Source organism: Polypterus senegalus, chromosome 10 (genome assembly GCF_016835505.1).
Source record: "Polypterus senegalus isolate Bchr_013 chromosome 10, ASM1683550v1, whole genome shotgun sequence".
NCBI lineage: Eukaryota > Metazoa > Chordata > Cladistia > Polypteriformes > Polypteridae > Polypterus > Polypterus senegalus.
Genome location: NC_053163.1, coordinates 128857814 through 128885447, shown reverse-complemented (window position 1 = coordinate 128885447; position 27634 = coordinate 128857814). Strand labels below are relative to the sequence as shown.

The following is a 27634-nucleotide window of genomic DNA, read 5'->3' as shown; positions in this document are numbered from 1 at the left end:
CATGCAAATGTATAAGAAATCAGGAAGGGGGCAAATAGTTTTTCACACCACTGTACATTACTGTATTTAATGTTTTTGACACTAATAGGCAGTGTTGCAAGAAAAATAGTAGCCTATAATGGTTAATTTAGAGAATGTATTTCTAATTACAGAAGTGAGGGAAAGCAGAATCATGTCAAGGAGGTGTACGTTTGAGGAATGGAAGATAAATCCTGAGTTCAGGGACTGGATAGGACATGTGCCAGATATTGTACATCGGGCATGCTGCAAGATATGCAAGAAAGCTTTTGATGTAGGCAACATGGGCATTTCTGCTGTTAAAAGCCATGCCAAAGGACACAGGGACACAAGAGGGTCATGTAAAGTCAAGGCACAGGACCACGCATGACTGATTTCATCAATCAATCTCCCACCCCCCAAAATTCTGAAGCTAGCAGACAGGCAGCAGAATCAGAGAGTCAAGGAAGCAGCGAGGTCCAGCCATCAACTTCTGTAACTCCACCTCAAGCTACACCCACAATCGGAGCTCATTTTTCAAGTGAAGCTGTTTTAGAAGCAGAGATCCGCTGGGTGATTAAAGTGGCCCTTTCCAAATATTCTTTCAATTCCTGTTCAGATATGGGTTAATTGTTTCACCTGATGTTTCCAGATAGTGAAATTGCCCAAAAATTCTCATGTGGTGCAACAAAAGCAGTGTATCTGATGTGTTTTGGCCTTGCACCATATTTCAGAGACAAGCTAGTGAAAGACATTAGACAGTCCAACTGCTATACCATTTCATTTGATGAATGCCTCAACAAAATAACACAGACGAGCAGATGGATGTGCTTGTGCCGTACTGGAGTTATAATGAAGAAAAGGTAGTTGTGCATTATCTTGACTCCCAGTTTCTAGGGCACACACAATCAGAGAAGCTTGTTGAGAGCATTAAAGTTTCCCTATCTCCACTTGATCCAAACAAGCTCCTGCAAATCTAGATGGATGGCCCAAGTGTCAACAAAAAATTTTTGAGATTATTTGAAGAAGACAGGTTTAAGGAGGCCCCAGATATTAGAAGCTTGATAAACCTAGGAACCTGTGGTCTTCATACAGTTCATGGAAGCTTCCAACAAGGCGAGAAGGAAAGTGGATGGAAGATAGGTGACAAACTAAGAGCCCTTTGGCAGCTTTTTCGTGACACACCAGACAGACTTGATGACTTTATTGAAATTACCAAAACATCAACATTCCCTCTAAAATTCTGTGCTCACAGGTGGGTGGAGGACTTGCCAGTGGCAGAGAGAGCACTTAAGATGTGGTCACATGTTGAAATATTTGTCGACAATTACAAGAAACTGACAAAGAGTAAAATGCCAACGTCAACATCATACACTGTGGTCAGAGAGGCTGTTGGTGACCCCCTTTTTGAGGCAAAATTACAGTTTTTTGCCTATGTGGCAAGACAGCTGAAACCTTTTCTTGAGACTTTTTAGACTGATGTCCCCATGATGCCATTTTTGGCTAAAGACCTTCAGGCCCTTGTGAAGAATTTGATTTCATTCTTTATGAAGAGGGAGGTACTGGATAACATCAAAACACCTTTCCAAATGCTTAAAATTGATGTACTGGACAAAACACTCCATTTGCCACTGAAAGAGGTGGATCTTGGCTTTGCCACCAAACAAGCTCTTGAGAAAGCCTCAGAGAAGCTGCTTGAAAAAACGCTGCCGGGTCAACAATTCTGGAGAGAATGTGTAGCCTTCCTGTCCGCAACAGCAAAGAAACTGCTGGACAAATGCCCTTTGAATTATGCAGCAGTAAGGCACAAGGCATTTCCTAGATCCAGTAACTATGATCAACGATGAAAGGCGTGCCATCTCCATGTTTGAGAAGCTCTTACAGCTGCTTCTTAACGCCAAATGGCATACAGCAGAGGACTGTGACCAAATCCTGAGTGAGTACAAGATGTTCCTCACTGAAATGGTGCAGCACCATAAGGAGGAATTTCAAGGGTATAGAAAGTAACTCCTGTCGGCTGGACACATTCATGGGAAGATTTGCTGGTGACAAAGCAGAGTACGTAATTCTGTGGAAATCAATGAAAGACTTGTTCACATTGTCACATGGGCAAGCAGCGGTCGAAAGAGGGTACTCTGTGAATAAGGACAAGCTGGTTACAAATCTGAAAGGAAGGACTCTGTCTCTTCGCCTAATCCAAGATTCTTTGACTGGTGGCTCATTTGATGGAGTATTGCCAAAGCCCCTCTTGCAGCATTGCAGAAATGCCAGGATGCGATATGTCCAATACCTTAATGATGAAAAAAAGAAGAAAAAGGAAACTGAAAATGACAAGCAAAGAGAAGAGCTCCGCTCTGAAATCACAAAAGTGGCAGCAAAGAGACAGAAAATAATCACTAGCATTGAGGCAATGCAAGAAGAAGCAGATGCAATGGCTGAGAAGGCTGAGAGAAAACGGGACTTTACACTGCTCACAAAATCTAATGCCTATCGTAAAAGTGTTGCTGAAAAAAAGGAAGAGGTCATCGGTCTGGATGCAGTTTTATCAGACCTCAAGGAGCAACACCAGCATTGTTTCTAAACCTAGGCCTACACCAGATGCCTTTTTCATAGGTTACACTACAATGACTTTGTTTTTTTTCCCATATACTGGAGTTCAGGCTCTTATCCTTTGTTCCTAGTATTCTTTCTAGTTTAACCAAGTTTTCAACTCAGGAATTGATGGCAAGGCTATCATGATTTAAAATGGATGTATTTTGCTTCTTTTCCCACAAAGATAAGTTCTTTATTATAATCTTTGTCGATGACTTATGCAAATTCTACAGCTGCTATATTCCCAGTAAAGCTACCAGTTGAAAGTTAACTCTGACTTTGTTTTGTTGCGTGCCAATTGTTGCATATATTAGTGTTATAGGCGTCATATACATGATATAAGCAATAAATTGGCTTTATGCAGTTTTGTTTAATACAAACATTGTACATAAATTTATTTGATACAAACAATGACATAATATGTAATATGCAAGTAACTTTTACTGAAATTAGGTCACTATGGTAGCCTGTTTCATGGTGTGATTAACAGCTCTATACTGAACATTATGGAATTGCTCAGTATATGTCAGTGTTTGGATAGTTTTCCACAATCCAAGAGGCATTTACTTCTTTAAAAGAGTTTAGCAGTTTAAAACAGTGTGTAACAAAAAGAGGTCAAACAACTCCATTATACATCAGTGCATTAATTGGTGTTGCCTTTATGTAATTTAGCATATCGGTGACACTAAGGGCTCATTTATACTTCACGGTCAGAACGCGTACACGCCCGCATCATGGCTGCCACGCGTCAAGAGCGTTCATTTCACGCGTCCTCTGAGCAGGTCCTCAGAAATTAGCGGCGCTGCGCGCGAGTTGCAGTACCAGCAAAAAGTCGGGGGGCGCAGTGTGCTAAAAGACGGAACGTGACGTCAGAGTCTCTGTTTACTATCTACATGTGACAGCAAGCCTCTATGGAGATCCTTCGGGGATCGATGTGCGCACTTTGTTGTTTGATGAATGGCTCAAATACAGCGCTCTACATTATGTAGCCGATGTGAAGTTGCAAAAAAAAAAAAATAAAGAGACGGCACAAAAGATGGTATGTGAGACTTTTAAAATGTATCGTGTCATTTATATATGTCTTATTTTTTAATTTTTGCAACATAACAACAGCAACATAATGTATAGCGTTATATTTGAGCCACTGAGAAAAAAATAAAGGACACAGTGAAAAAGTGTATTTTGTGGTTTAAAGTGGAAATTTCGGCTTTAATCTCGAAATGTCCACTTTAACCTCGTAGTTTACTTTATCATTAAAGCAGGCGGTCGTAAACGTCATCTCAGTTTTTAATCGCTACAAGCTTCTTGGACCTGACAGCAGGTAAAGTAAAACAATAAAAAATAGATGGCACAAAAGATGGTATGTGAGACTTTTAAAATGTATCGTGTCATTACGATTGGGAATATGCAACGCTTGAATATAAAAGCACCACGAATGCATCTGTATGTCGGCATTTTGCTTCAGCAGCAATAGATCACCAAACAGAACAACTTAAATGTATGATATTCCAATTCTCTGCACATTTAGAATCTTTAGATTTATACTTGATATCACTTTCATGATGAAATGCATTAAAATGTGTATGTTACATTTTACATATAATTTCATTTAAATAATGAATACTGTTAATAATTACACACATTGGGGTGTCACGGTGGCGGAGCGATAGCACTGCTGTCTCGCAGGGAGTTATGTTGCTGGTGTTTCCTGCTTGTATTCCACACTGTGCTCCGGTTTCCTTCCAAAGATATGCAGATTTGGGAATTTGGTGCCGCTAAAATGACGCTAGTGTATATGTGTGCTTGTATTCACCTTGCGATGAGCTGAAGCCTCGTCAAGGGACTGTTTCTCACTCGTGCCCAATGCTTCCTGGAATGGACACATACATCCCTGGATTTATGGATTTAATCAATAAACATCCTTTTCAGAGATATTGCGGTAAGGTGTTATCGGAATTTAATAGGTGTTTTAGGCAATTCACAACACAGAGAAAAGCCGAACATGTTCTCACCGCGATAATATCTCGCACTGCCACCTGGTGGATTCCTCCAGATTTACGTAAAGTACGCGCAAGTATAAACACTACAACGCTTGCGTAGCAGGAGCGTCCGCTGCAGCATGCGTCGCGTCGCGTGAAGTATAACTCCGGCCTTAGTCCCTGCATAATCAAAGAGAAATTAAAATGGCGTTAAGCCTGCGACTAAAGTGTATGACTGTATGACCAGATCCTGTCATGAATTTCTGGAAAAAGCTCCTGGAAATGTCCTGGAAAATGATTCCTTAAAAAGAGTGGGAACCCTGAGTACTTGAAGTTCAGATCTCAGTCTCCCTGAGTCAAAGAAATGGCCGTAACTTTTCAGCACAGTTTCAAATGCCTCCTCTGGAAACACTTGTCTCATTTCATCAAATTTCCCTGGATTGACTAATTCTAAGAAGCTCATGCTTTCCAATTTTGAAAAACGCTGAGAAATCTGCTCCATGAGATTGTCTAGGATGGCCATGTACAAATTTCTGTAACGGTCCTGGGGATCCTGTAATTGTGACAGATGGGGCTTTCTAATAGGTTCATCTCGAGGGTCTGATGTGAGATTCGCTGCTTTTGCATAAACTGCTTGATAAGCCTCCTCTGACCTCTTCTCCTTGACAAAAGCAAGGAGAGACCCAATTCTTTTTTGCAGTAAAGAACATCCATAGCCTTTTGCTGGACAATATCAAAGACAACATCTGTCTCAGAGAATATTTGTTCATATGTGTACAACATGAACACAAACTCAAAAGTCCTCCAGTTTCATTATGAAGCCTTTAGCAGCATCTAATGTGTCATCATCCATGCTCTTATCCTGGGTAATCTTGTCAAAGGTCTGCAGGAGGCCATCATAATTGTTTGCCACAGTGCTCACTATCCGTGATGTGAAATTCCATTGAGTAGGAGCGTTTCTGGGCAATCTTGAAGACCCTGCAGACTCAAGAAAAGACATCCTTTTTGTGAGCTTTGAAAAAAAAAATGTGGTGAACCCAGAGAGAGATGCAAAAAATATTCTTGACTCAGGTGAGCATTTAGCACCCTGGGACAACACTAGGTTCAGCCTGTGTGCATAGAAATGCACGAACACTGCACTAGGGGTTATTACTTTAACTTTGGCCTGTAGGCCATTGAGAGATGAAGCAAAGACAGCAGCCCCATCGTAGGTTTGTGCCACAAGTTTTTCTCTAAAACTGTAGCCCTGCATGTTCTCATTTAAAACTTCAAACACAGACTGAGCATCTCGACCCCCTGACACATCCAAAAATCCAATGAAGCACTCTTGAATTTTACTTGCACTATCCACATATCTAACAATGACAGACAGTTGGGCATGACAAGATATGTCAGTTGCTTCATCCACCTGCCATGCAAAAAAAGGAGCAGTCTGAATTTCACCTTTTATATGATCAGAAACAGTGGCTTCGAGAGCAGAGAGAAAGTAATTTTGGATTGAGTGGGACATACCAGAAAACACAGCTGATGACTGAAATTGTGTGGCCAAGACAGAGTCATATTTAGCTAATGTTTCTGTAAAAACAATTCCCTGTAATTCCCCTTATTTGCTGATTCACTACTTTCATCATGCCCCCTGAATGCCAGCTCCTGACAGCCAAGCAAGGAAGTCACATCAATTAGACGGTTTAGGGAGGCCCAGGTTTTTTTTTTTTTACTGTTTCATTGTTTTGCCACCTGAATGCGAAGACCTTCATTGATTGCATGTTAAAACCTGACCCTGCCCAGGCAACTTAACCTTGCACATGAACTCACATGTTCTTTGCACTGTTCATGCCTTTTGTATGCCCTGTCAAAGTTACCCAGATCCCCAAAACCCACATTTTGACCAAACACATCCCGTTCCCTGAGAAGGTTTCGTCAAGAGGCATGGCCAACAGTACGTTTTCTTTGTCACACCACTTCCAATCAGCCAATTCACCTTGTCATACCAGGAGAGCTGAAAAGACCTGTTGGTTTTTCCTGATTTTTTTTTACAATGCTGAAACAAGGAGCAAAGTCAAGAACGCTATAATGTTTTTTTTTTTATTATTATTTATAGAATGATTTGTACAAACAAAAATGGTTTATATAACCAGCAAACAATACAGAGTACAGCAGTTTATCCTACGACTTCACCTGCAAATCCGCATGGGACTGAACTCGAATCTCTGTAGTGCTGATGTATACTTAAGACATGCTGTCAATCAAAAAAGGGGTTCCGCCCTTTAAACAGCTCCTCCAATCATCATGCAGCAGCCCAGCGTCCTGGCCCGCCCACTGCTCCATTCACTCCCAGAGAAGCTGAGCTTCCCTGTAAGTGACGATTTTGTTGCATTTATCCAATTACCGTCCAGCTTTTCTGCAGTGAAAAAAGCTCCTCTGTGCTTGCCCATAGAGCTCCAGTGAAGCTGGGCTTCAGGAGGGTTTAACACCCTGTGCTGCTCTGAAATGTATGACAAGAAAATCGCGTCAATCTACAATAAATACCTGATTCTGAACGAGCTAGTCATGAAGTTGAACGCGTTCTAGCGCACTTTTATTAAAACCAATATAAATACGACAGTGCATATATGAGCATTTATTTTCTGACATAGCAGAGGAAGCGGAGCTTCCCTTGTAGTCTTAGAGTGGTCGCCACTGGTGCGTGTATGTATATCTATACTAATAAAAGGCAAAGCCCTCACTGACTCACTCACTCATTGACTCATCACTAATTCTCCAACTTCCCGTGTGGGTGGAAGGCTGAAATTTGGCAGGTTCATTCCTTACAGCTTCCTTACAAAAGTTGGGCAGGTTTTATATCGAAATTCTACGCGTAATGGTCATAACTGGAAGCTGTTTTTCTCCATTTACTGTAATGGAGATGAGCTTGAACGCCGTGGGGGAGTTTCGTGTGACATCATCACGCCTCCCACGTAATCACGCAGTACATAGAAAACCAGGAAGACCTCCAAAAAGCGCTGAAGAAAACATGCATTATATAATTGAGAAGGCAGCGAAACAATAAGAAGCGAGCGAGTGACATATACAACCATGTTCATGAGTTCTGCTACTTCGGAAACAAAGCACGATGTAAACCTACACTTTAAATTAAGTTCATAGACAGGCTGCTGCTGGCGTTTGTAATTTAGTGCCTGCCCATATAAGGCCGTCCGTCAGCGGCAATCCAATAGCAAACTCCCATTAAATATTCACGGGTGAAGGACTGTGTTTATGGAGAGGAAGATGAGATGGTCAGGGTGGTGTTTGACACAAACTCAGCGAAACTGCGAGAGAAAGTTTTAAGTGCCAGGACTAAGGTAACATTAAATACAGCCATGGACATAGCACGAGATGGCACCAGCACAGCTGGGAACCTTCGATGCATGTACACCGAGCGGCTCACGTGAACTGACGCAGTGCAGAGATAAAAGGCAACAGTTCCAAAGAGCTGAACAAAACCAATTACACAATTGAAAAGGCAGCAAAAATATGAAGCGCCTGATAAGCATATTCATAAATCCAGCTACTGCGGAAACAAAGCACACGGTGGAAAAGTCAATGTCCCGCTAAAGGAAGACAGTGTAAAAAAAAACCCGTGCATGCAGTGTGTCAGGTCTCAGATAAAGAAGAAGACGAGCTGTTTATTGATGCAGTAAGAAACGAATCGATGAAAGAAACCTGTCATCTTTACAACGATTGACAAACACGGAATGTAACTTGAACACAACACATCCTACAAATACGAGCCTGATTGAAAGAAATAATGATAATCAAATCCTTGATGACAGCAACACTCAGTAACACTCACAAAACAAATACTGTATATTGACAGTCATGTTACGTTATTTTAAAATGTTCCCTTTTCTTTTTCTAGCTTTTTTAACACACTACTTCTCAGCTGCGATACGCGGGTATATATATATGTATATATATATCCGATCTACATACTCGAATAATGGATACTTTATTCGCCATCAATGATTGTTTTGGTAAAGCCATACTCAGTGTATTCATTAGATGAACGGTAAAAAAGTAAGAGCGAGGGAGGATGCAGGCTGTAGTGCGCGTCAACTCTATCTGAATTGCGCGATCACATTTCAAAAAATATATCTTTTCAAGTTCTATTTAGTCCATATTTGTCAAACTCACGGGCCACATCCGGCCCGGCGTGTAATTATATCCGCCCGAGATCATTTTATATACTGTATTATTGTTATTAATTGCCCAGGTATATGAAGCGCTGGTAACACAATAAACTACAGATCCCATAATGCAGCGCTTCAGCTGCCTTGCGACACTTACCGCGTTAATCAAGTCTAGCTTATGATGCTGCAAGTTATTGCGAAGCTAGCTCACACGATGCTGGAGAGAAAAGTTGATTCTGAAAATAGAGCCTTTAAAAAGCGATGGGAGGCTGAGTATATGTTTACTGAACCCGTGTGTCTCATTTGTGGAGCTAATGTGGCTGTAATTACAGAATTTAATCTAAGACGGCACTATGAGAGAAAACATCAGGGTAACCTGAATGCAATGCAGAAGATACAGAAAGCAGAAGAATTAAATAAGAATCTGACACTTCAGCGGACGTTTTTACCCGTGCACAATCACAAAGTGATTTCAAGTGAAGCTGCTTTTATGGGAGACACAAATGCACCAGTGCAACTTGCCCTACTTTCCCTGTTGCCAAGTAATGTTAAACCAAGTCGTCACTATGGTGTTCCCAAATACGCACTTTGCTGATAAACTGAGCGCACTGAGTTTGCACGGCGCTTTGGTGACTTTGAAGAACAAAAAAAGTTTGTCTACATGCGGCTCGAACCTTGTGCATGTTTGGTAGCACATATCTGTGTGAGAAGCTCTTCTCAGTGATATAGACTAACAAAACAGCACACAGGAGTCGCCTCACTGATGAGCATCTGCAATCCATCCTGAGAATCTCCACAACACAGAACCTCACACCAAACATAAACGAACTTGTTGCCAAAAAAGATGCCAGGCGTCCAGCTCTAAAATGACATATGAGCAAAGACAACTGAATGATTTGATTTGTTATTGCTGAAAGGAACACATTTTATTTATATTTCCAGGTTTTGTTATGCAGCATGTTCATATTTGAATTTGTATAATTTTGACAGGATATATTTTTATGGAGAGCAAATTTTTGGGATATTTAAAATCTAAGTTTATTTTTATATAAAATTACATAAGAGTAAAGAAATTTGAATGTTTGTTCTTTTAATGTTTACTTTATTTCTAACTTGTATAATTTAGACAGGATATATTTTTATGGAGAGCAAAATATTATAAGTTGTTTAAGGTTTGAGTTGATTTATTCAGGAATAATATTCCTGTCTGTTTTTACCATTCCTACCAAAGATATTTCTGTCGACTAAATAAAAATTCCTTCTATTTAAAATTTAAATAGAACTTGAACAAATACGATAGTTCATAATATCCACGCAGACTTGCACGTAAGAGCGGAGTTATCCGTTTTAACAAGCAGCGTATTGGACTGATACTGAAATAGCTGTGTGTGTATATATGTAGATATGTATGTATATGTATATATATGTTTATATATATATATATATATATGTGTGTATATATATATATATATATATATATATATATGTGTGTATATATATATATATATATATATATATATATGTGTGTGTATATATATATATATATGTGTGTGTGTATATATATATATATATATGTGTGTGTATATATATATATATGTGTGTGTATATATATATATATATATGTGTGTGTATATATATATATATATATATATATATATATATATATATATATATATATATATATATATGTGTGTATATATATATATATATACTCAACAAAAAAAGAAACGTCCTCTGACTTTCAACTGTTTTACTTTCAGTAAACTTAATGTGTAAATATTTGTATGAACACTAAAAGAGTCAACACCATAAGACATAAACTAAAAATGTTTCACAATGTGTCCCTGAATGAAGGGAGGCTCAAAATCAAAAGTACCAGTCAGTATCTGGTGTGGCCACCAGCTGCTTGAAGTACTGCATTGCATCTCCTCCTCATGGACTGGACCAGATTTGTAAGTTCTTGCTGTGAGATGTTACCCCACTCTTCCACCAAGGCACCTGCAAGTTCCTGGACATTTCTGGGGGGAATGGCCCTAGCCCTCACCCTGCGATCCAACAGGTCCCAGACGTGCTCAATGGGATTGAGATCCAGGCTCTTCCACTGCGAGGATGATCAGCTGTCCTTCCTGTCTCCCTGTAGCACTGTCTTAGGCGTCTCACAGTGCGGACATGGCAATTTATTGCCCTAGCCACATCAGCAGTCCTCATGCCTCCCTGCAGCATGCCTAATGCACGTTCATGCAGATGAGCAGGGACCCTGGGCATCTTTCTTTGGGTGTTTTTCACAGTCGGTAGACAAGTCTCTTTAGTGTCCTGCATTTTTAGAACTGTGACCTTAAATGCCTACTTTCTGTAAGCTGTTAAGGTCTTAACGACCATTCCACAGGTGCATGTTAATTAATTGATTATGGTTAATTGAACATGCATGGAAAACATTGTTTAAACCCTTTACAATGAAGATCTGTAAAGTTATTTGGATTTTTAAAACATTATTGTTGAAATACACAGTCCTGAAAAAGGGACGTTTCTTTTTTTGCTGAGTGTATATATACACACACAGATAGATATATTTGGGAATTTGTCTGAAAGAGACTTGTGCTGTACCCGCAAAACTGAGGTCTTCACTAGAAGGTATAGTGTTTGTTAATGGATGATTACTTTTTCCCACTGCTTCTTGATGGTAAAATAACCAATGGTGTCTGAACTTCCTGAGACTATACTACTGAATGCTTTACTGTGTAAGGTTATCTTCATAAACTGTGTACTCTATAAAGTACTTTGTTTTACTAATTGCAATTAGCATTTTCTTGTTTCAGAAGATCAATTGGGTGTAGTTGTCAAATTTGAATTTTCATATTAGAATTTAATTTGTACCTCTTTGTTAATATATATATTTTTTGTTGTTCTTGAATATTTTTGCAGAGTGTGGAGGAGGGGAGCCCTGCACATGAAGCTGGCCTAAAGGCAGGTGATCTTATCACACATGTAAACAGTGAGTCCGTCCAGGGGCTCGTTCACACTGATGTTGTGGAACTGCTGCTAAAGGTACGTAGGTCTCCATGAAACTAGGGAAGTGGTGTGGCATCAAAGCTGAAAGACATTGTCTTTTCTTATTGACACAAGATGAGATATGCACAGTAGTAGGTTGCTTATAGTTCTGAATAGAATGTTATTCTCTTTATGTTGGGTGGGGATGGAGAAAGACCCTAATCTAGCTGTAATGAACACAAGGATGGAAACAGCCCAGTAAGGGTTGCTAATTTATTAAAGGGTCTCTATAGGAGGAATCCTATGCCTATGGACAAAATGAAAAGGTTCAATATTCAGAAAGTTTTTACTAACTTTCACAGATACATTATGTGTAATGCGTGTTTCTGAAGTGACTGTACTTCTGTATTTCTACATTAGGAATCCATGCAGTTTTACTCACACATTCAGGCTCATAAAACGAGTGGCAGGTGAGGTTTAAAGCCCAATGCTTTAGTGTGAAGACCGTACTAGATTTTGTTGTGGACAGTCCAATTAATTGGGCACAGTGTGAGGATTTTGTTTGGCACTTTTTTTTTTAATAATGTAAGTGGTGTTACCATTGTGGTGTCAATCACTCGATCAGTCCATGGACTCCTCAAGATCTCATACTTGGGGACAAAAATGTTAGTGAAGAAGCTTTCAGGAAGGCAAGAGGTTTAAATGTTTTGCTGTTACCAAAAGCCAGCTTAAGAAATCAGTGAATATACAAAAGATCATAATGTTTACAGCTGCTGATTTTCTATTTGCTATGGAAGCTTGTAATTAGAACAATATATTTCTCTGCAGGTGCATGTATCACTTGTGTACACATTTCTTTTTGAATGTTTGTCCCTGCCCCCTCCTTCAATGATGTATTTCATTTCTAAATTTGAAGAATTTTTGTTAATAGATATGCCTTCAGTTGTTAATTTCTATGTTTTTATTTTCATAGAGTGGTTGTAAAGTTGCTTTACAAACTACTGCATTAGAGAACACCTCAATCAAAATCGGGCCAGCTCGGAAAGCCAGCTTCAAAGGAAAGATGGCCAGGCGGAGTCGGAGGACAAGAAAAAAAGACCACCAAGACAGGTAATTCGCCAGGTTATAAGGGCAAATCTCTCTGTCTTTTCATGTTAAGTAAATCACTTCCGTGTAAAATCAAGTGCTGTGTGTCCCCTGCAGAGCTATATGTTGTTTTTTCAGCATGGTGTTTTTAACTCATTAATGGGCTTTGTGCACTTACCCAAATTTTCATCAATAATAACAAAAACAATAGAAAGAAATTAGTTCATAAACTTTAGAGTGAGTAAACACATCCATTTCTGTTTAGCCAAGACCAAGTAGGTTCTGTTTATGTCAGTGTGCCCAAGTAGATTCTACAAATGATTTTTGATTGTATTTTTTTGTTTACATAATTAATGTTCAAAATACATTTATACAACTGGAGTTGCTGTCCTTTTTCCCCAACATTATTTTCTGATATCTTTATTAATCAAGTCATAATGGTCACAATTGGAAACTTAGAGAAAGGATTGCCTGCAGGTCTCAAAAGTTTTGTTGTTCTTTGTAACCTTGCATATAGTTTTTTTTAATAAAACATTACATAAAATAATCCATCCTATTTATAACATACTTGTTCAGGTCAAGGTCATGAGATCTGGTGCCTAGTATGGCAGCTTTTGGTATAAGGTGGGGATCAACCCAAGAAAGACAGCAGATCACGCTCATGCATACATACTGAGGCCAAGATAGAGTTACTAATTCACCTAACCTGCACATTTTTGGCGGGCAGGGTTCATTTTTTTTTTTTTTTTTAATACTGAAACCCACCCTGGCAGCGTCTAGGTCAGGATTTCAGCCTATGACTTTAGAGCTATAATGCAGCAGTACCTGCTATGCTATGGATCTGAGCAATAGATTTAAATAGGACTCAAATGGACTGAGATAGTAAAGTGTCAAGTGGAATATCTCACATTTACAATTCTAGTATTTTTTTTCTATTATATTTAGTTGTATGTTATGTAGACTACTTTAAAATTGTAAGAATTTACTTTTAAAACCGTAATAAAATATACTAAAATGTACATAAATTAGGTAGCAATTATTTTTCTTTTACGTCAGATATTGTTCACAACTATCATTTGCTTTTAGTTTTAATTTTACCTAAGTTGCTTTTCATGCAGAACATGCCTGTTTACTGATTTAGCAGTGCATACTCTGCTTTCCATGCAACAAAGAAATTATTGTGGTGCCATTAACAAACATTCCACTTTACTATCCAGTGCTTTAAGCATCTGCTTTCAAATCAGACCCATCCTCGTAGCTTTTCTGCATCAAATCTTCTCCAGCATTTCACGTTCTGTTTTCTTCCTTATTTGTAATGTCAAACTGGCTTGGTTTATTTATTTTTTTTTTTGAAGTTTTATTAATTTTATTGCAATCATTCCATACAAATCAATCAATTTTTACAAAAAGTAAAATTGAGTTAAGAACAAGTTGACCCCCAACCCTGAGAGAGAGAGAGAGAGCAAGGCAAACGGCGTAAAATTTAAGGCTTGTAAACCTACCTAAAAGTTTGATAAGCCAATAGAGATGAATGCAGAAGACAAAGAAATACAGAAATATTTGCTTCCTCTGTGCTTTAAGAGCTTATTTTAAAATATTACTGATTAGATCCTGCCATGTTTTGAAAAAAGTCTGTACAGATCCTCTGAGTATTTGATTTTTTCCAATTTCAAATAGTGTAACACATCGGTTTCCCACTGACTTAAAAGAGGAGAGTTTGGGTTCTTCCAGTTTAGCAGAATAAGTCTGTGTGCCAAAAGTGTAGTGAATGCAATCACCATTTGTTTGTCTTTCTTCACTTTAAACCCATCTGGAAGAAACCCAAACACAGCTGTTAATGGGTTAGGAGGGATTGTGAGACCAAGGCTGTCTGAAAGGTAATTAAAATTTTGTCCAGAATGTTAATTTGGTGCAGGCCCAGAACATGTGACCCAGTGAGGCTGGGACTTGATTGCAGCGTTCGCAGGTTGGATCATGCCCTGGAAACATTTTGGAGAGTTTTAGGCGAGACAGATGTGCTCGATATATAATTTTGAGTTGTATAATTGTATGCTTTGCATATGGAGCTTGAGTGAATTCTCTGCATTGCTACTTTCCACTCCTTTTCTGATATATTAATTGAGAGATCTTTTTCCCAGTGTCCTCTTGGATCTTTGAAAGGGAGGGACTGTAAAATGATTTTATATATTGCAGAGATGGTGTCTAAGTCCTTGAGATTGAGCAATATTTTTTCCAGCATGGATGAGGGTGCAAGATGAGGAAAATCGGGAAGGTTCTGTTTAACAAAGTTCCTAATTTGAAGATAGTGAAAGAAATGTGTAGCTGGAATGTTAAATTTGGAATGTAATTGTTCATAGGATGCAAAGACGTTGTCTATATAAAGATCTCTAAGCAAGTTAATCCCAAATTTTTCCAGATATTAAAACTGCATATGTTTGTGAAGGTTGAAAGAGGTGGTTCTCTTGCAGAGGTGCCACAGATAAAAGCTTCTCCATCTTAAAATGCTTTCTACATTGGTTCCATATTCTAAGTGAGTGAGTGAGCACAATTGGGTTATTAGTATATTGCCGATAACTTGTTTATTGGAGCACAGAGCAGGAATATAAAGAAGTACTGCAGGATTTTACTTCTATTGGGACCAAGCCTGTGTATGTTCTATTTGTGTCCAGGTTTTATAGCTTGTATATTTGCTGCCCAGTAATAAAACTGGAAGTTAGGTAGAGCCATGCCGCCTTCTGCCTTTTTTCTTTGTAGGGTTGCTCTTTGGATGCGTTGATGTTTTGAGTTCCAAATGAATGAGGTTATTGTTGAATCTAATTGCTTAAAAATGATTTATTGATATATATTGGAATGTTTTGAAATAAAAAAGGAGCTTAGGAAGAATATTCATCTTAACAGTGTTAATTCTTCCAGCTAGAGTGAGATGAAGGGTTGACCATCTATGCAAGTCTTGCTTAATTTTTTCCATGCAGACGCAAACTTTTGTTGATAAAGAGCTTTATGTTTACTTGTGATGTTTACCCTATTGTAGGTATTTAAACTGTTCTGCAATGATAAAAGGTAGGGTGTCTAATCTAATATTATATGCTTGAGAATTCACTGGAAAGAGTACACTTTTATTCAGATTAATTCTGAGACCAGAGATCTTTTGAAATTCTGTGAGTGCTGTTAAGACTGCAGGCACAGAATTTTCTGGGTCTGATATATACAGTACCATATCATCTGCATATAATATTTTTTATTCCAGTCCTTCTCTGATAATCCCCTTTATCTGATCAGTATTTCGACAATGTATTGCCAGTGGTTCAATGGCGATTGCAAACAGTAGCGGTGACAAGGGGCATCCTTGTCTAGTACCACGTTCTAGTTTAAAGTAGTCTGAACAAATGTTGTTGATACAAACTGAAGCTTCTGGATTGGTATACAGTAATTTGATCCATGCACAAATGTTCGGGCCAAACCCAAATTTCTCCAATGTAGTAAAAAGGTATTTCCATTCAATCATGTCAAATGCTTTTTCTGCATCCAATGATAATAATATTTCTGGGGTGTTTGATTTAGTTGGTGAGTATATTACATTAAACAGGCATCGAAGATTTGAAGATAAGTGTCAGCCCCTGATAAATCCAGTTTGATCTTGTGATATTACCGAGGGGAGCACTTTCTCCATCCTTCTAGCTATGATTTTAGAGAGTATTTTAACGTCATTATTCAGAAGTGAAATTGGTCTGTATGATGCACATTGTAATAAGTCCTTATTTTGTTTTGGAAAACGTGATTAGTGCTTGGCGAAAAGTTTGAGGAAGAGTTTGGTTGTCTCTGGCTTCTGTAAATGTTGCTAATAGGAGGGGAGCTAGCTGAGCAGAGAATTTCTTATAAAATTCTGCAGGGTAGCCATCAGGGCCTGCTGCTTTCCTGCCTTGAAGTGACTTTATAGCATCTAGTAATTCTGATAATGCCAGAGGTTTATCAAGTTCCTCCGCACTAAAAGTGTCTATTTGTGGTATCTGTAATGTATCCAGAAATGCATTAGATTGTGTATTGTCTTCTTTAAACTCAGTAGTATATAGGATTTATAGTAGTCTCTGAAAGTGTGTATTATATTTTTGTGGTCGATGATTTTATCTCCGTTCGTGTTGGTGATTACTGAGATTGCGTTGCGCACTTCTTGCTTGTGAATTTGTTGAGCTAAAAGCTTATTAGCTTTCTCTCCATGTTCATAGTAATGATGTCTGGATTTATAAATTAGTTGTTCAGTTTCTTTAGTTGTCAAGAGGTTTAGTTCTGAATGCAGAGCCTGCCTTTTCCTATGTAGAGCCTCGGTTGGTAGTCTGGCATGTTCATCTAATCTAGTAATTTCGCTTTTTATCTCTGCTACTTTCTTGGTTTCTAATTTATTTCTGTGGGAAAGATATGAGATAATCTGTCCTCTTAAGAAGGCCTTAAGAGTTTCCCAGAGTATTCCTGCAGAAATCGCGACTTGATTTATTTTAATCACTATAATATACTGGTGCAAATACAATGTATTACTACAAACCACTATGCAAGATGATGCACGTAGTTTTTGTTTCTTTGTATTAACATACAATGGATGTTTTATCTTGGGAATCTAAAAAGATTTACATTACGTGTCTATACTGTACAGTTAAAGTCTTAAGTTGAAATGACGACAATTCAGTGGTAAGCCACGATCACTTAGGTGCTTCTGTAACTCTTTAATTATTCCAGTTGAATTCTAGCAGTTGAGAGGTTTGTTTCTTCCATGCCTTTAATTTAATTAATTTGAAAATTATCTTTTACAGTATTCAAATGGCCAGAGACCATGTTCACATCAATATAATTTTATAGATTTTATTTTTTAGCAGGGAATAATTTAATCAAATGCCTAAATGGTTTTCTTACTATATTTTATTAAAAATGCAATGCATCACTTCCCTGGATTGGTACCTGTGCAGCATGTCATACTTATTAAAACAAACTTTGTATTTATAGCCAAAACCAAAAATCAAGTTTTATTTTCTTTTAAAATATTGCTAAACAACAAAAACAAGAGGAAGGTGTGCTCACTGGGTTAGAGCAACTATCCATTGCATGACACACACATATTTGCTCAAACAGGCCCATTTTAGACTCCTGAAACAATTTAACATGCATGTGTGACGATGTGGGTTCTGGCTCCACACTCCCATTGCTATTGGAAGCACTCGAACCCCACACCGTCGATAATGAAACCGAGTGAGCTAGTCAATGGAGGCAAATTACTGAGCAAGGGGAAGGTAGAAAGTGCAAAAGTGCTTTTATTAAAAACCAACAACAACAGTGTTCAAATAAATAGTGCAGTACTCCAAGTTCTTCAATAAATAAATGAATAATCCATTAAATGAAAACGAGGAGGTTAAAATCAATAGAAAAACAATCCTTTAAAACCAGAGGTTAAAATGATCAGGAAGCAGTCTTAAAAACCAACAAACAAATCCGGTGCTCTTCTGTTAGCGTCTCACCTGCTAATCCCGTTTGGGCCAAGCAGCTGCCCTCCTGAAACACACGCACGAGACTGGAGACCTCCCGATCCCTGGCTCCGGTATGGCACTTATCCCAGTCCCGGAGAACTTGGTTTCCAACCAACGGCCAGGTCGCCACGTTGGGATTCCAGCACCAAGTCTCCGACTTCCGCTGCCTTTCCATGGCCTTCATGCGGCCAGTCGCTTTCCTCTAGGCACTCCCGCTACCTGCTCACTCAGCGGGAGCAACCTCAACTCAAACGTCTAGGTGTTGGCCTAACACCCAGCTTCCATACAGCTGCCCACGGCCGATCGCGCGCTCACCACATGCACGCACCGCGTGTCTGACTCTCTCCGGCACCGCCTGCTTCCACACTCGCTCCCTGTAACCTCCGTCCTCTCTTTCCTTTCCTTTTTCTCTCCGATCGTTTTTTACACCTCCCTAAAACCGACTCGCGCTTCTTTTTAAAATGACGAGGGCCACAGCAGCTGCAGCATTAGCCACGGGACAATCATGAATGTGGGCAGTTCCTCACCTGTGCACTAGGTGAGAAACGCCCACACCCTACGGATCGTCCCGCGGCCCACTATGGCCCAACGTCCCTTCGCTAAGCCGCGAGCACATCGATTATTTATTAAAAATGGCCTGTGCTCAGTGAGCTGTGGACCCTTAACACCACAGCATGTCATTGCACTGTAGGTGAAAGACCAGAATATTTCACCATCCCTACCTTAAATACAATATGAAAAACACTGAAGTGTAAAATGCAATAAATTTACTACATTTAGTGCTATAGTTAGGAGTGTTAAAACAATTTCAACTCTTCTAGAGTAGGCAATATCTATATAAACGCTAGAGAAAATTCTACCAAAAACCTAATGTCGGGCATCAATTACTGTTTTTCTAAAAAAAAAAAATAGACTTGCTGCAATGTGCAAAATACAGATCAGGTTTACTCCTGAGTATCAAGGGTAAGATACTACCAAAAGTTTTAGCTTGAAGCATCTAGAAAGTGCTTATATTTGTAATATCACAAGACTAAACTGAATTTATTAAAGGTAGACATCTAATATGTAATCATCAACGGTTGTTTAATATAATATACTCAACTACAGTATCTGACTGTCTGGGGGTCTTAATATGCTTGGAACCAGTAAAAGGCTTTGGTAGGGTTAAATGAGGATATCTATTTAATTTATTGTGCAAATCTGGACTTGGACACAAGTATATCAGCATGGATTAAATGAATTTTTACTAGACCAGTAGCCTCATTCAATATTAATAATATGAACTTGTATAACTTCAAATTAGAATTTGGAAACAGAGACCCTTGTCTGTTATCATCAGCACTTTCTGCGATTGCCTCCAACCTATTAGCTGTTCATCTCAGTAATCATTCAGAGAAGAAAGAAGATAATAAGCAAAGGCCATGAATATCTTTATCTTGTTGATATGGTGCTTTTAAAGTCAGATCCACAATTATGTATACAGTTACTATTAAATCTTCTAGGACAATGCTATAGGATATCTGATTTCATTTTTTTTTTATTAAAGCATTCTTCTCTAGCTCATCAGACAAGGCTGAATAATTTTTCAATAATTGTATCAGAGCAGTTAAGTATCGGGATAATTTTACAAGGAAACATGAAGATCTGTATGTGCAATTTGGATAGAACAACAAATATCAAACACAATTATAATAGTCCTCCCTCCATCTTAGTAGAGGGTTAGGGAGTATTAATATTATTAAAATGACTTTTCTTCCAAAGCTTTTTTTTTTTTCCATACCTTGGCAAATGTTTCTTTAAGAAATTAACGTCACATATAACATTTATCTGGGGCTAAAATTAGTCACACATCAAAGCCAGCTTGAGAAAGATCAGAAGCAGAAGGTGGTATGGCACTAACTAATTTACAGTTCTATTACACTGCTACAAATATGTGTACAATAAAATATATGAAATTGGCAGAATTCCATGAATCAACTCGTGCTTGGTTTGCAATGAAAAAGAAATCATGTTTTAAATCTTCTTTGCATGCTCTGTGCCTCTGTCAACACTAATTATTGTCAACCATTTACTAACAATATAGAGCCAATGTAGGACACATTTTAAGGCAGGGAAGCTTTGATTTGTTCCCACTTTACAAGATTACAACCCAATTTTTCTATAACCTATGCAGGATTCAGTCTATGGAAGGCACATAGAATTATGATTTTAGTCTTCTCAATAGTGATAATGTATTTACATCTTTTGAACAGTTAAGCTCCAAGTTTAACCTTACAGCTGCACATTTTTTTCAGTATACAATTTAGAAACTATTAAAAGCAACCAGCACGCGCACCTCTTCTTGCATCTATCACCGATATCTACCTTTGAGACAATACTGGCTATTTTGAGTGAAGATTCAGATGGTATCTCTAGAATATATGTATGAAACAGTTTCAAAGAATTTACCCTTTCCTGGTCTTTCAATTGAAATTTTCAAAAAAGAACAAAATGCAGTCTCCATTAAATATATTCCAGGTCATTATGTGATAAACATACCATAATTCAACCAGCTTTTTTTTTTTTTTATTAAACTAATTGTGTACATCTTGTTTAAAAGTGTCAAAAATACACACAGCATAAGATTAAACCTGTCAGTGATGTCACGAAGTGCCTGTATCGCTAAATGACATCGCTAGGCTACATGTTTTAGAATGTCCCGCACTTAACAGTTTTGGGCAACAGTGTTTGTGTATATGTCTTAGATTTAAAATCCCTCTTAATGCCTTAAAACAAATATTTGGATTAACACCAGATTGGTTAAAAGTGTATTTTGATAAATTGGTTGTATTGTCCAGTTCCTCACTATTATAGTGTGGTCCAGATCTAATTATGCAACTTTTTAATTATGCAATGCAGTAAAGCAATACAAGACAAAAGAATTGCTGTTCGACTGACAACAGTCTCCCCGCTATTTTGGAATGCAGGGCAGGTGCTGCCATCTATCGGCAACAAAACTATGTAATAAACTTAAGTCCTAGCATAATGAAAATTGCATAATTAGATCTGGACCATTTTGTAGAAGAACCTCAATCCACCTTCTATAACTAAGTAGAAAAGCAATACTGTATGTTTTTTGGGGAAAAAAAAAATCAAATTCTCTGTAATAGGATCTTTGCAGAAACTCATTACTATAATTCCAGGCCTGTGCTTGCTTTATTCATTTTTTTGGTGTTGTATTATATACAAAAGACTTCTTTAGAATGGGCTCTGTTTGTATTACCATTTTCATTAGGTGGGGGCTGAAAGCAGAGTTTTTTGCCCAAACCCCACCCAGCATGTTATTGTGGCTACTATTCTTATTTGTTTGATTGAGTTGTATAATTTTATAATGTTTTGATTTACAGATTAAATGAATCTTAAAAAAAAGAATGCATGAAAGTCACTCTTTCTGCAAGACTTCCAAGGTTGATGGTGCAGTTCTGTACACTTTATGTAATCCTCCTGAACCTTGCATAGAATTGTATTCAAGTTGCTCACTGCAGCCACTCTTTGTCATTTTACAGCAAGCGACGCTCAATTTTTAAGAAGATTCCCAAGCAGACAGCTGTACTCCAAACCAGCCGAAGCTTTTCTTCTGGACTTCAGCATTCAGTTTCTTCCAGCGAGAGTTTGCCAGGGTCACCCACACATAGCTTGTCCCCAGGACCCTCCACACCTTGTCGTAGCCCAGCCCCAGACTTGCCATCTGGTAAGCGATTTCTCAGTGAACCTGCTTTTATTTTTTTATTTTTATTTTTTTTTACTTTCTTGCAGATAATCATGGCTTGATATAGAAGGGGTAAGGTATTAAACTAAATAGGTTTAAAAAATATATTTATTACCAAATACTACATTCACTGAGGTAATCTGAAAAAATATCTGATGTTCCTATGGTGCAAAAAAACAAGAGCTAGAGTTCTGAGTAGCAAAAAAGATAGAGGTTATTTCACTGTAGGTGATGCAGAAGAAAGACTTAACACATAATTGACTACAGAAGAGATCCCTTTGATGGATTTGTGCTGCTGCAGCAAATGTGCATTTAACATCCAATCAACATTTGTCTAATTTCTTTGGCTTTCACCGAGTGTCATTTAATTTCAGCCAAGTAACCTTATTCTTTATTTTCTTCTCCTGGAATCATTGTTATATAAACATTTCTTGTTCTTTCTCTTCTAGATCACAGTTCTCCACCCAGCACGTCACCCTGCTCTAGTACACCCAGCTCACCAGCCGGCCATATCCGCCCCAACTCTCTACATGGCTTGGGTGCTAAGTTAAGTGGCCAGCGCTACAAAGTGGGTCGACGCAAATCCACTAGCAACATACCCCCGTCCCCTCTGGCTTGTAACCCTTGCCCATCACCTCAGCCCCCGTCACCCCAGAGATCTCCTTCTCCTTTGCCCAATTTCACCAAAAATTTGCATTCCTTTCATGGGAAGACATTGTCCCCTCCCACAATCATACGACACATAGCTCGTCCTCGTAGTAGTGAACCACCCCGTTCTCCTTTGTTGAAGAGGGTCCAATCTGCTGAAAAGCTTTCAGCATCTTACCACTGTGAAAAGCGTGGTTACAGTTCCCACAGGCACACACTTGAGGTTCCTCATGGAGATGGTGCTGTGGAGGTGTCTGTAGACTCTGAAGGAGAAAGCCCTAGTGCCTTTGGGGGCTACCAGGGAGACCACTGTCGAGGACTTGGTTACTTAGGGACACAACGCCTGCGGGACTGGACTGGTGGTGACAAGCCAGAAGGCATTGTAGTCATGAGGAAACTGAACCTGTCAGAAAGGAGAGACTCTTTCAAGAAGCAAGAAGCAGTTCAAGAGGTTAGCTTTGATGACCCTGATGTGACACCTGTAAGTGGTGAAAAGACAACTAGTGACCCTCAAAATAAAGTGTGTGGGGTTCTCCCTGTCCCATACCGGAAACAGTTCAAGGCTTCCTGGATTGAAAATGAGTCAAACCAGCCATCAGTCAGGAGGTCAACCTTGGTGCCCCAAATAGCTGTTCAAGGTTCCGAGGGAGAAGAACAGGGGAAGAATGTGGTGGAGTGGGATCATGATGGTTTGTATCACTGTCGGGATGCCAGTGTAGAAAAAGATGAAACAAAAGGCAGCTTTCAGGAGGAAACGGGAAACCAAGAGCTGCAAGTGACTGCAGTTGCATGTTGGGAAATCCCATCAGCTGTGACAACAAAGGAAAAGGAAGGAAAAAAACAAGAGTCGTCATCTTAGAAACAAAGATGTAATTATGGAGAACCAAGGAGCTCCACAAGTGAAGGGACCATCAATACTAAATTGCCAAAAACTTAAAGCACATAATGTCAACCTCAACATAAAATAAATTTCTGCAAAGCCCTTTAAATCAAAATGAAGGAACGAAATCTGCCAAAATGTAACAATTTTTGCAAAAAGAAAAATACACAGAAAAGACAAACCTTTATTTTTTAAAAAGATCAACTAAATTGTTTTACTCTTTATAAAATCCATACAAAAACCTTTGGCTCCCTGGAGCGTTACGCAGGGATTTATTTATTACTTTTGTATGTTGGTTAATATTTGTATTTGTGGCAAAAAAAAAATCTTAATTTCAAGTGTTTTTTTTTTTTTTTCTTGTTTTTTTGGATCAATTATTCTCAAAGTCCTTTTTAAATGTTTTTATATGTAGCTTGCCTCTGACTGCTCAACAGTCCATTTTATTTTATGTTCTTAGAGAAATTTTGTGGTACTAAAAAGCAGTTCAACAACCTGTTCGATTTTTGGACATAATGTTATGTCCATTTTCATTGAAGTTGCCTTCAAAAAAATGCATTCTAAGTCATGAGTGTTTAGAAAGATAACATTTTCCCCCTTCTAAAAATTGTGTCCTTTTGTTGCATATTAATTTTACTCTTGTATTCAAACTTTATCTCCATACGCATCAGTTGTTTAAAGGCAGATGACAGGAATATAGTTTTAATTTGCAGTTTTCTTTTTTGGTGAAGCCAGTTGGGTATAGTAGTGACTTTTTAAAATAATTTAACTCTGTTCCTCACTAATTATTTGCTATTTTAAAAAAATTTGAAATTGAGATGAGGTGCATACTTGTAGATTTTAGTGAGTTTTAAGTTCCTATCAGGACTGGACCCTACAGCATGTACCCATTTTCTGTTGACATCAGGTTTGTCAGGAACTCCAGGGTGTGTTTTTTTTTTTTTTTCTCCCCACGCCAAAAGCCCGCCCCCCTCTCCCCTCTCTCAAGTGAAGGTTGCTGGTAATACCAGTGGGCTTTGAGCCAGGTTTTTTGTTTCAGTTCCTGCAGCAGCTACAATAGAATGTGAAGCTCCATTGGTGTTTGTTTCATGAGATTGTGCTGAGTGCACGGGATGGCAGCAGTTTTTAGTTTGAAAAGGAAACGTGAAATAAATCATAACCAGTGTAACAAGCAGGGATTTGCAACCAGGAAGTCAATAAAGAACTATCTAGGAGTAAATACATGTAAACCAAAATTGTAGTCTAATAGAATGGGTGAAAATTCAAACTTAATAAACACAGAGTCAAAACTTAATACTAAATTGTAGTCATAAAGTAGAGCCAGAATTAATTAACCAGAGGTATTTAAAACAACAAAAGAATGATAGTTTTTTAGGTTTGAGTAGAATCCAATGAAGGAAAATTTAAGAATTGCATGACATTTATATCCTTGACCCAGGTATGTTTTGCGCCTCCCACCTCCTGATTACTTTGCCTAGCAGTAGCATAGTAACTGTCAACAAAAAACCCTCAAAATGGCATTATGGGAAATTGTTAAAAAAAAAAATATCAGGCACAAATGTAAATGTGAACACTTGTTTCCTTGACAACTAAAACCCTTAAACAATGTCTTAATTTTTTGAGAACAACAATTTAATAACAATTAAGAACAAAAGCCTGATCATGACAGAGAGAATAACACTCATGTATTTAAAGAACAAGAAACCTTCTGTTGCAGCTTAACCTGTATATAAACAAATGTTAAAGACTTACTGGTTACTTGCTTTTACTTGGTATGCAGATAAGACAATTCATTGAAAATTGCATTTTGCTTTTTTTCTTTTATTGGTGAGGTGTTAGAATGTTAATAACATTGAATTCCATCAGGCCTTGCTGAGAATGCCCCTGGTCTGCAGAAGTGTATATTTAAGTTTTTCTACAATACCTATGCTTTCCTCTGATATAATTGCAGTAGCAACTTTAAGCTTTAACGACATTTTATATGTCTTAAATCACAGATTCACACCATCAGTTCCTATTACCTGATAACAAATAGCCAACCCTCTTGAGTGGTGGCATCCCTCTACAGAAATTGCTTGCCAAGCATTTCCCTCTGCACATGGACCACTCTCATTGAGCAGTTCAACAATGGTTTACATCCAGCAGTAGCTATGAGCTAGGTGGCAGTCAGAACTGTGCATCATTTATAATGTTTGTTTATAAGGAGAACAACTGGATCTGCATGTCAGAAAGTAACCAAATAATATTAGTTTGGACTGTATAGTCCAAAGTAGCTTGCCAGTTCCTTTTCTGTTAATGTGTCCAAAACAATGTTGAATGGAGGCTTAAAAAGTTTGTTTTTCCATATATGTACAGTTCTTTGAGCAAAAAAAGATATTTTTCTAACATATGTGTGAAATTTACCTTTAAGCAGCTTCCTTTTGTTTTCTTGCATTTTTGTCAAACTGATATCAATCTAACATGTTTTCATAGCGACTTTTATAAAGCACTTTATACTGATATAAGTTGTTTAGTAGCCCATTGATATGCAACCAGACTGAGGGTCAAAAAACTATAATGTGGTACATTTTCAAATAAAGCAAAATTTGTAGTTAAGTCTAAAGAGCAACATTCATGAGTAGCAAGGTGACATTCGTTGATGAAACCATAGCATAGCATGCCATGGTGGGGTGGGTTGAGAATTGATGTTGTATAATTTTAATTTATTACTTTTGTTTGTTGCTTTAATTTTTTATTCATGGTTGGCAGCAGGAGAATATCCTGGAAAATTTGCTTCCATTGATTACTTATTCTTCCATGTTCCTCTTTTTCACAAAGAAAGTAACGTCATGTTACAGCATGTTTACACTTTTTGTCTGGAAAATTTACCAGCTGGAAATCTGCAGACTCATCAGACTGTTACTCTAGAATTTGATTTAAAAAAATAAGTACACTGTACTGAAAGTCGGCAATGGAGGGATATTTAAAGCATATGTTGGACTTTAATTTTGTCTTTAAAAAGCTTATCCTCCTTGATAGGATTTCAGGTTTTAAGGAGAAAAGTGACTTGATTGCTGGATTTCCTGTAATGTTCCAGAAGCTTTTCAATGTTGGTGCTGGCCTGCGATGGCCTACTGGTGGACTCTTTGCCAGCTGCTGCACCTCACCTCTGGGTGCAGGAACCTGTCTGTGATATCTGTGCATTTCTCTGAGATAACCGGCAAAACCGAATGTCTCCTTCCTTTCTGTCTTCTCGTTTAAAATGGAGTGATGTTTACATTTGTAAATGTGCCTGCTTGCTAGCATTTGCCACTGGAGCATAACTGTTACCTTTTTATATTAAAAAAACCTCCTCTTTGTATCTTTTACTTGTATATTTTGATAGGAATGTTTTGCCAAGTATTGAATATTTGCTGTGTAACTTTTTTTTCCCCCACCCTTTATATAACTTTTTTGAAGTCTTATTTATTGCTGTTATGTGTCTCCTCACTTGTGCACCAAATGCCCTACCCCCATGCACTGAGAACAATCTGAACTGCGACTGCAAAATTAGGGGTCAAATATTGGCCAAGCTTCCCTTTAGCAAAAATCAATCCATTGACTGAGCCTGCTTAAACTAATTTTAGGGTCACCATGTATCCACACTTTTTTTCCAACACTACTTTGCACAAGACGGGAAGCAACCCAGAATGAAGATTACACTTGTCTAAGTTCGCTTGGGCCAGGTCAATGTAAAACTAAAGATTGCTGGCAGCATGTAGACAGCAAACTCATGAGTGGTACTGTAGCAGTGATACCTGCTAGGACGTTCAAGAGCAAAGCCTCCTGGCATCTTGACAGTGTCTCAATGCCTTTAGGAATGTGTTTTTCATCAAGAGCCTTTCTCTCTGCTTGTTTGATCACTGTGTGTTTTTTTAGATTGCCACTGCAAAAACATTCATCTGCTAGGCCACACTTCTCATACCTTGACAGATGGTGCTGCTTGACTTGTACTAGAGTTTATTCCAGGCCTGGCCCTTTATGGGGGTGCAGTATTATTTATGTTAGTAGGAATGTCGGGT

The 27634-nt window shown here is 38.3% G+C and overlaps 1 protein-coding gene across 8 annotated transcripts in view; it reads left to right on the top strand.

The window, feature by feature from the left end:
• Window positions 1–24534, top strand: part of mast3b (microtubule associated serine/threonine kinase 3b) — a 198735-nt gene extending 174201 nt beyond the window's left edge. For all 8 annotated transcript variants that reach the window (XM_039766609.1, XM_039766604.1, XM_039766608.1 and 5 more), the window contains 4 exons: window positions 11660–11782; window positions 12699–12835; window positions 21867–22051; window positions 22519–24534. In XM_039766609.1, the coding sequence (XP_039622543.1) occupies window positions 11660–11782; window positions 12699–12835; window positions 21867–22051; window positions 22519–23576 (1503 nt within the window). In that variant the 3' untranslated portion in view covers window positions 23577–24534. The remainder of the gene's footprint in view (window positions 1–11659; window positions 11783–12698; window positions 12836–21866; window positions 22052–22518) is intronic.
• The last annotated feature ends 3100 nt before the right edge of the window (window positions 24535–27634 follow it).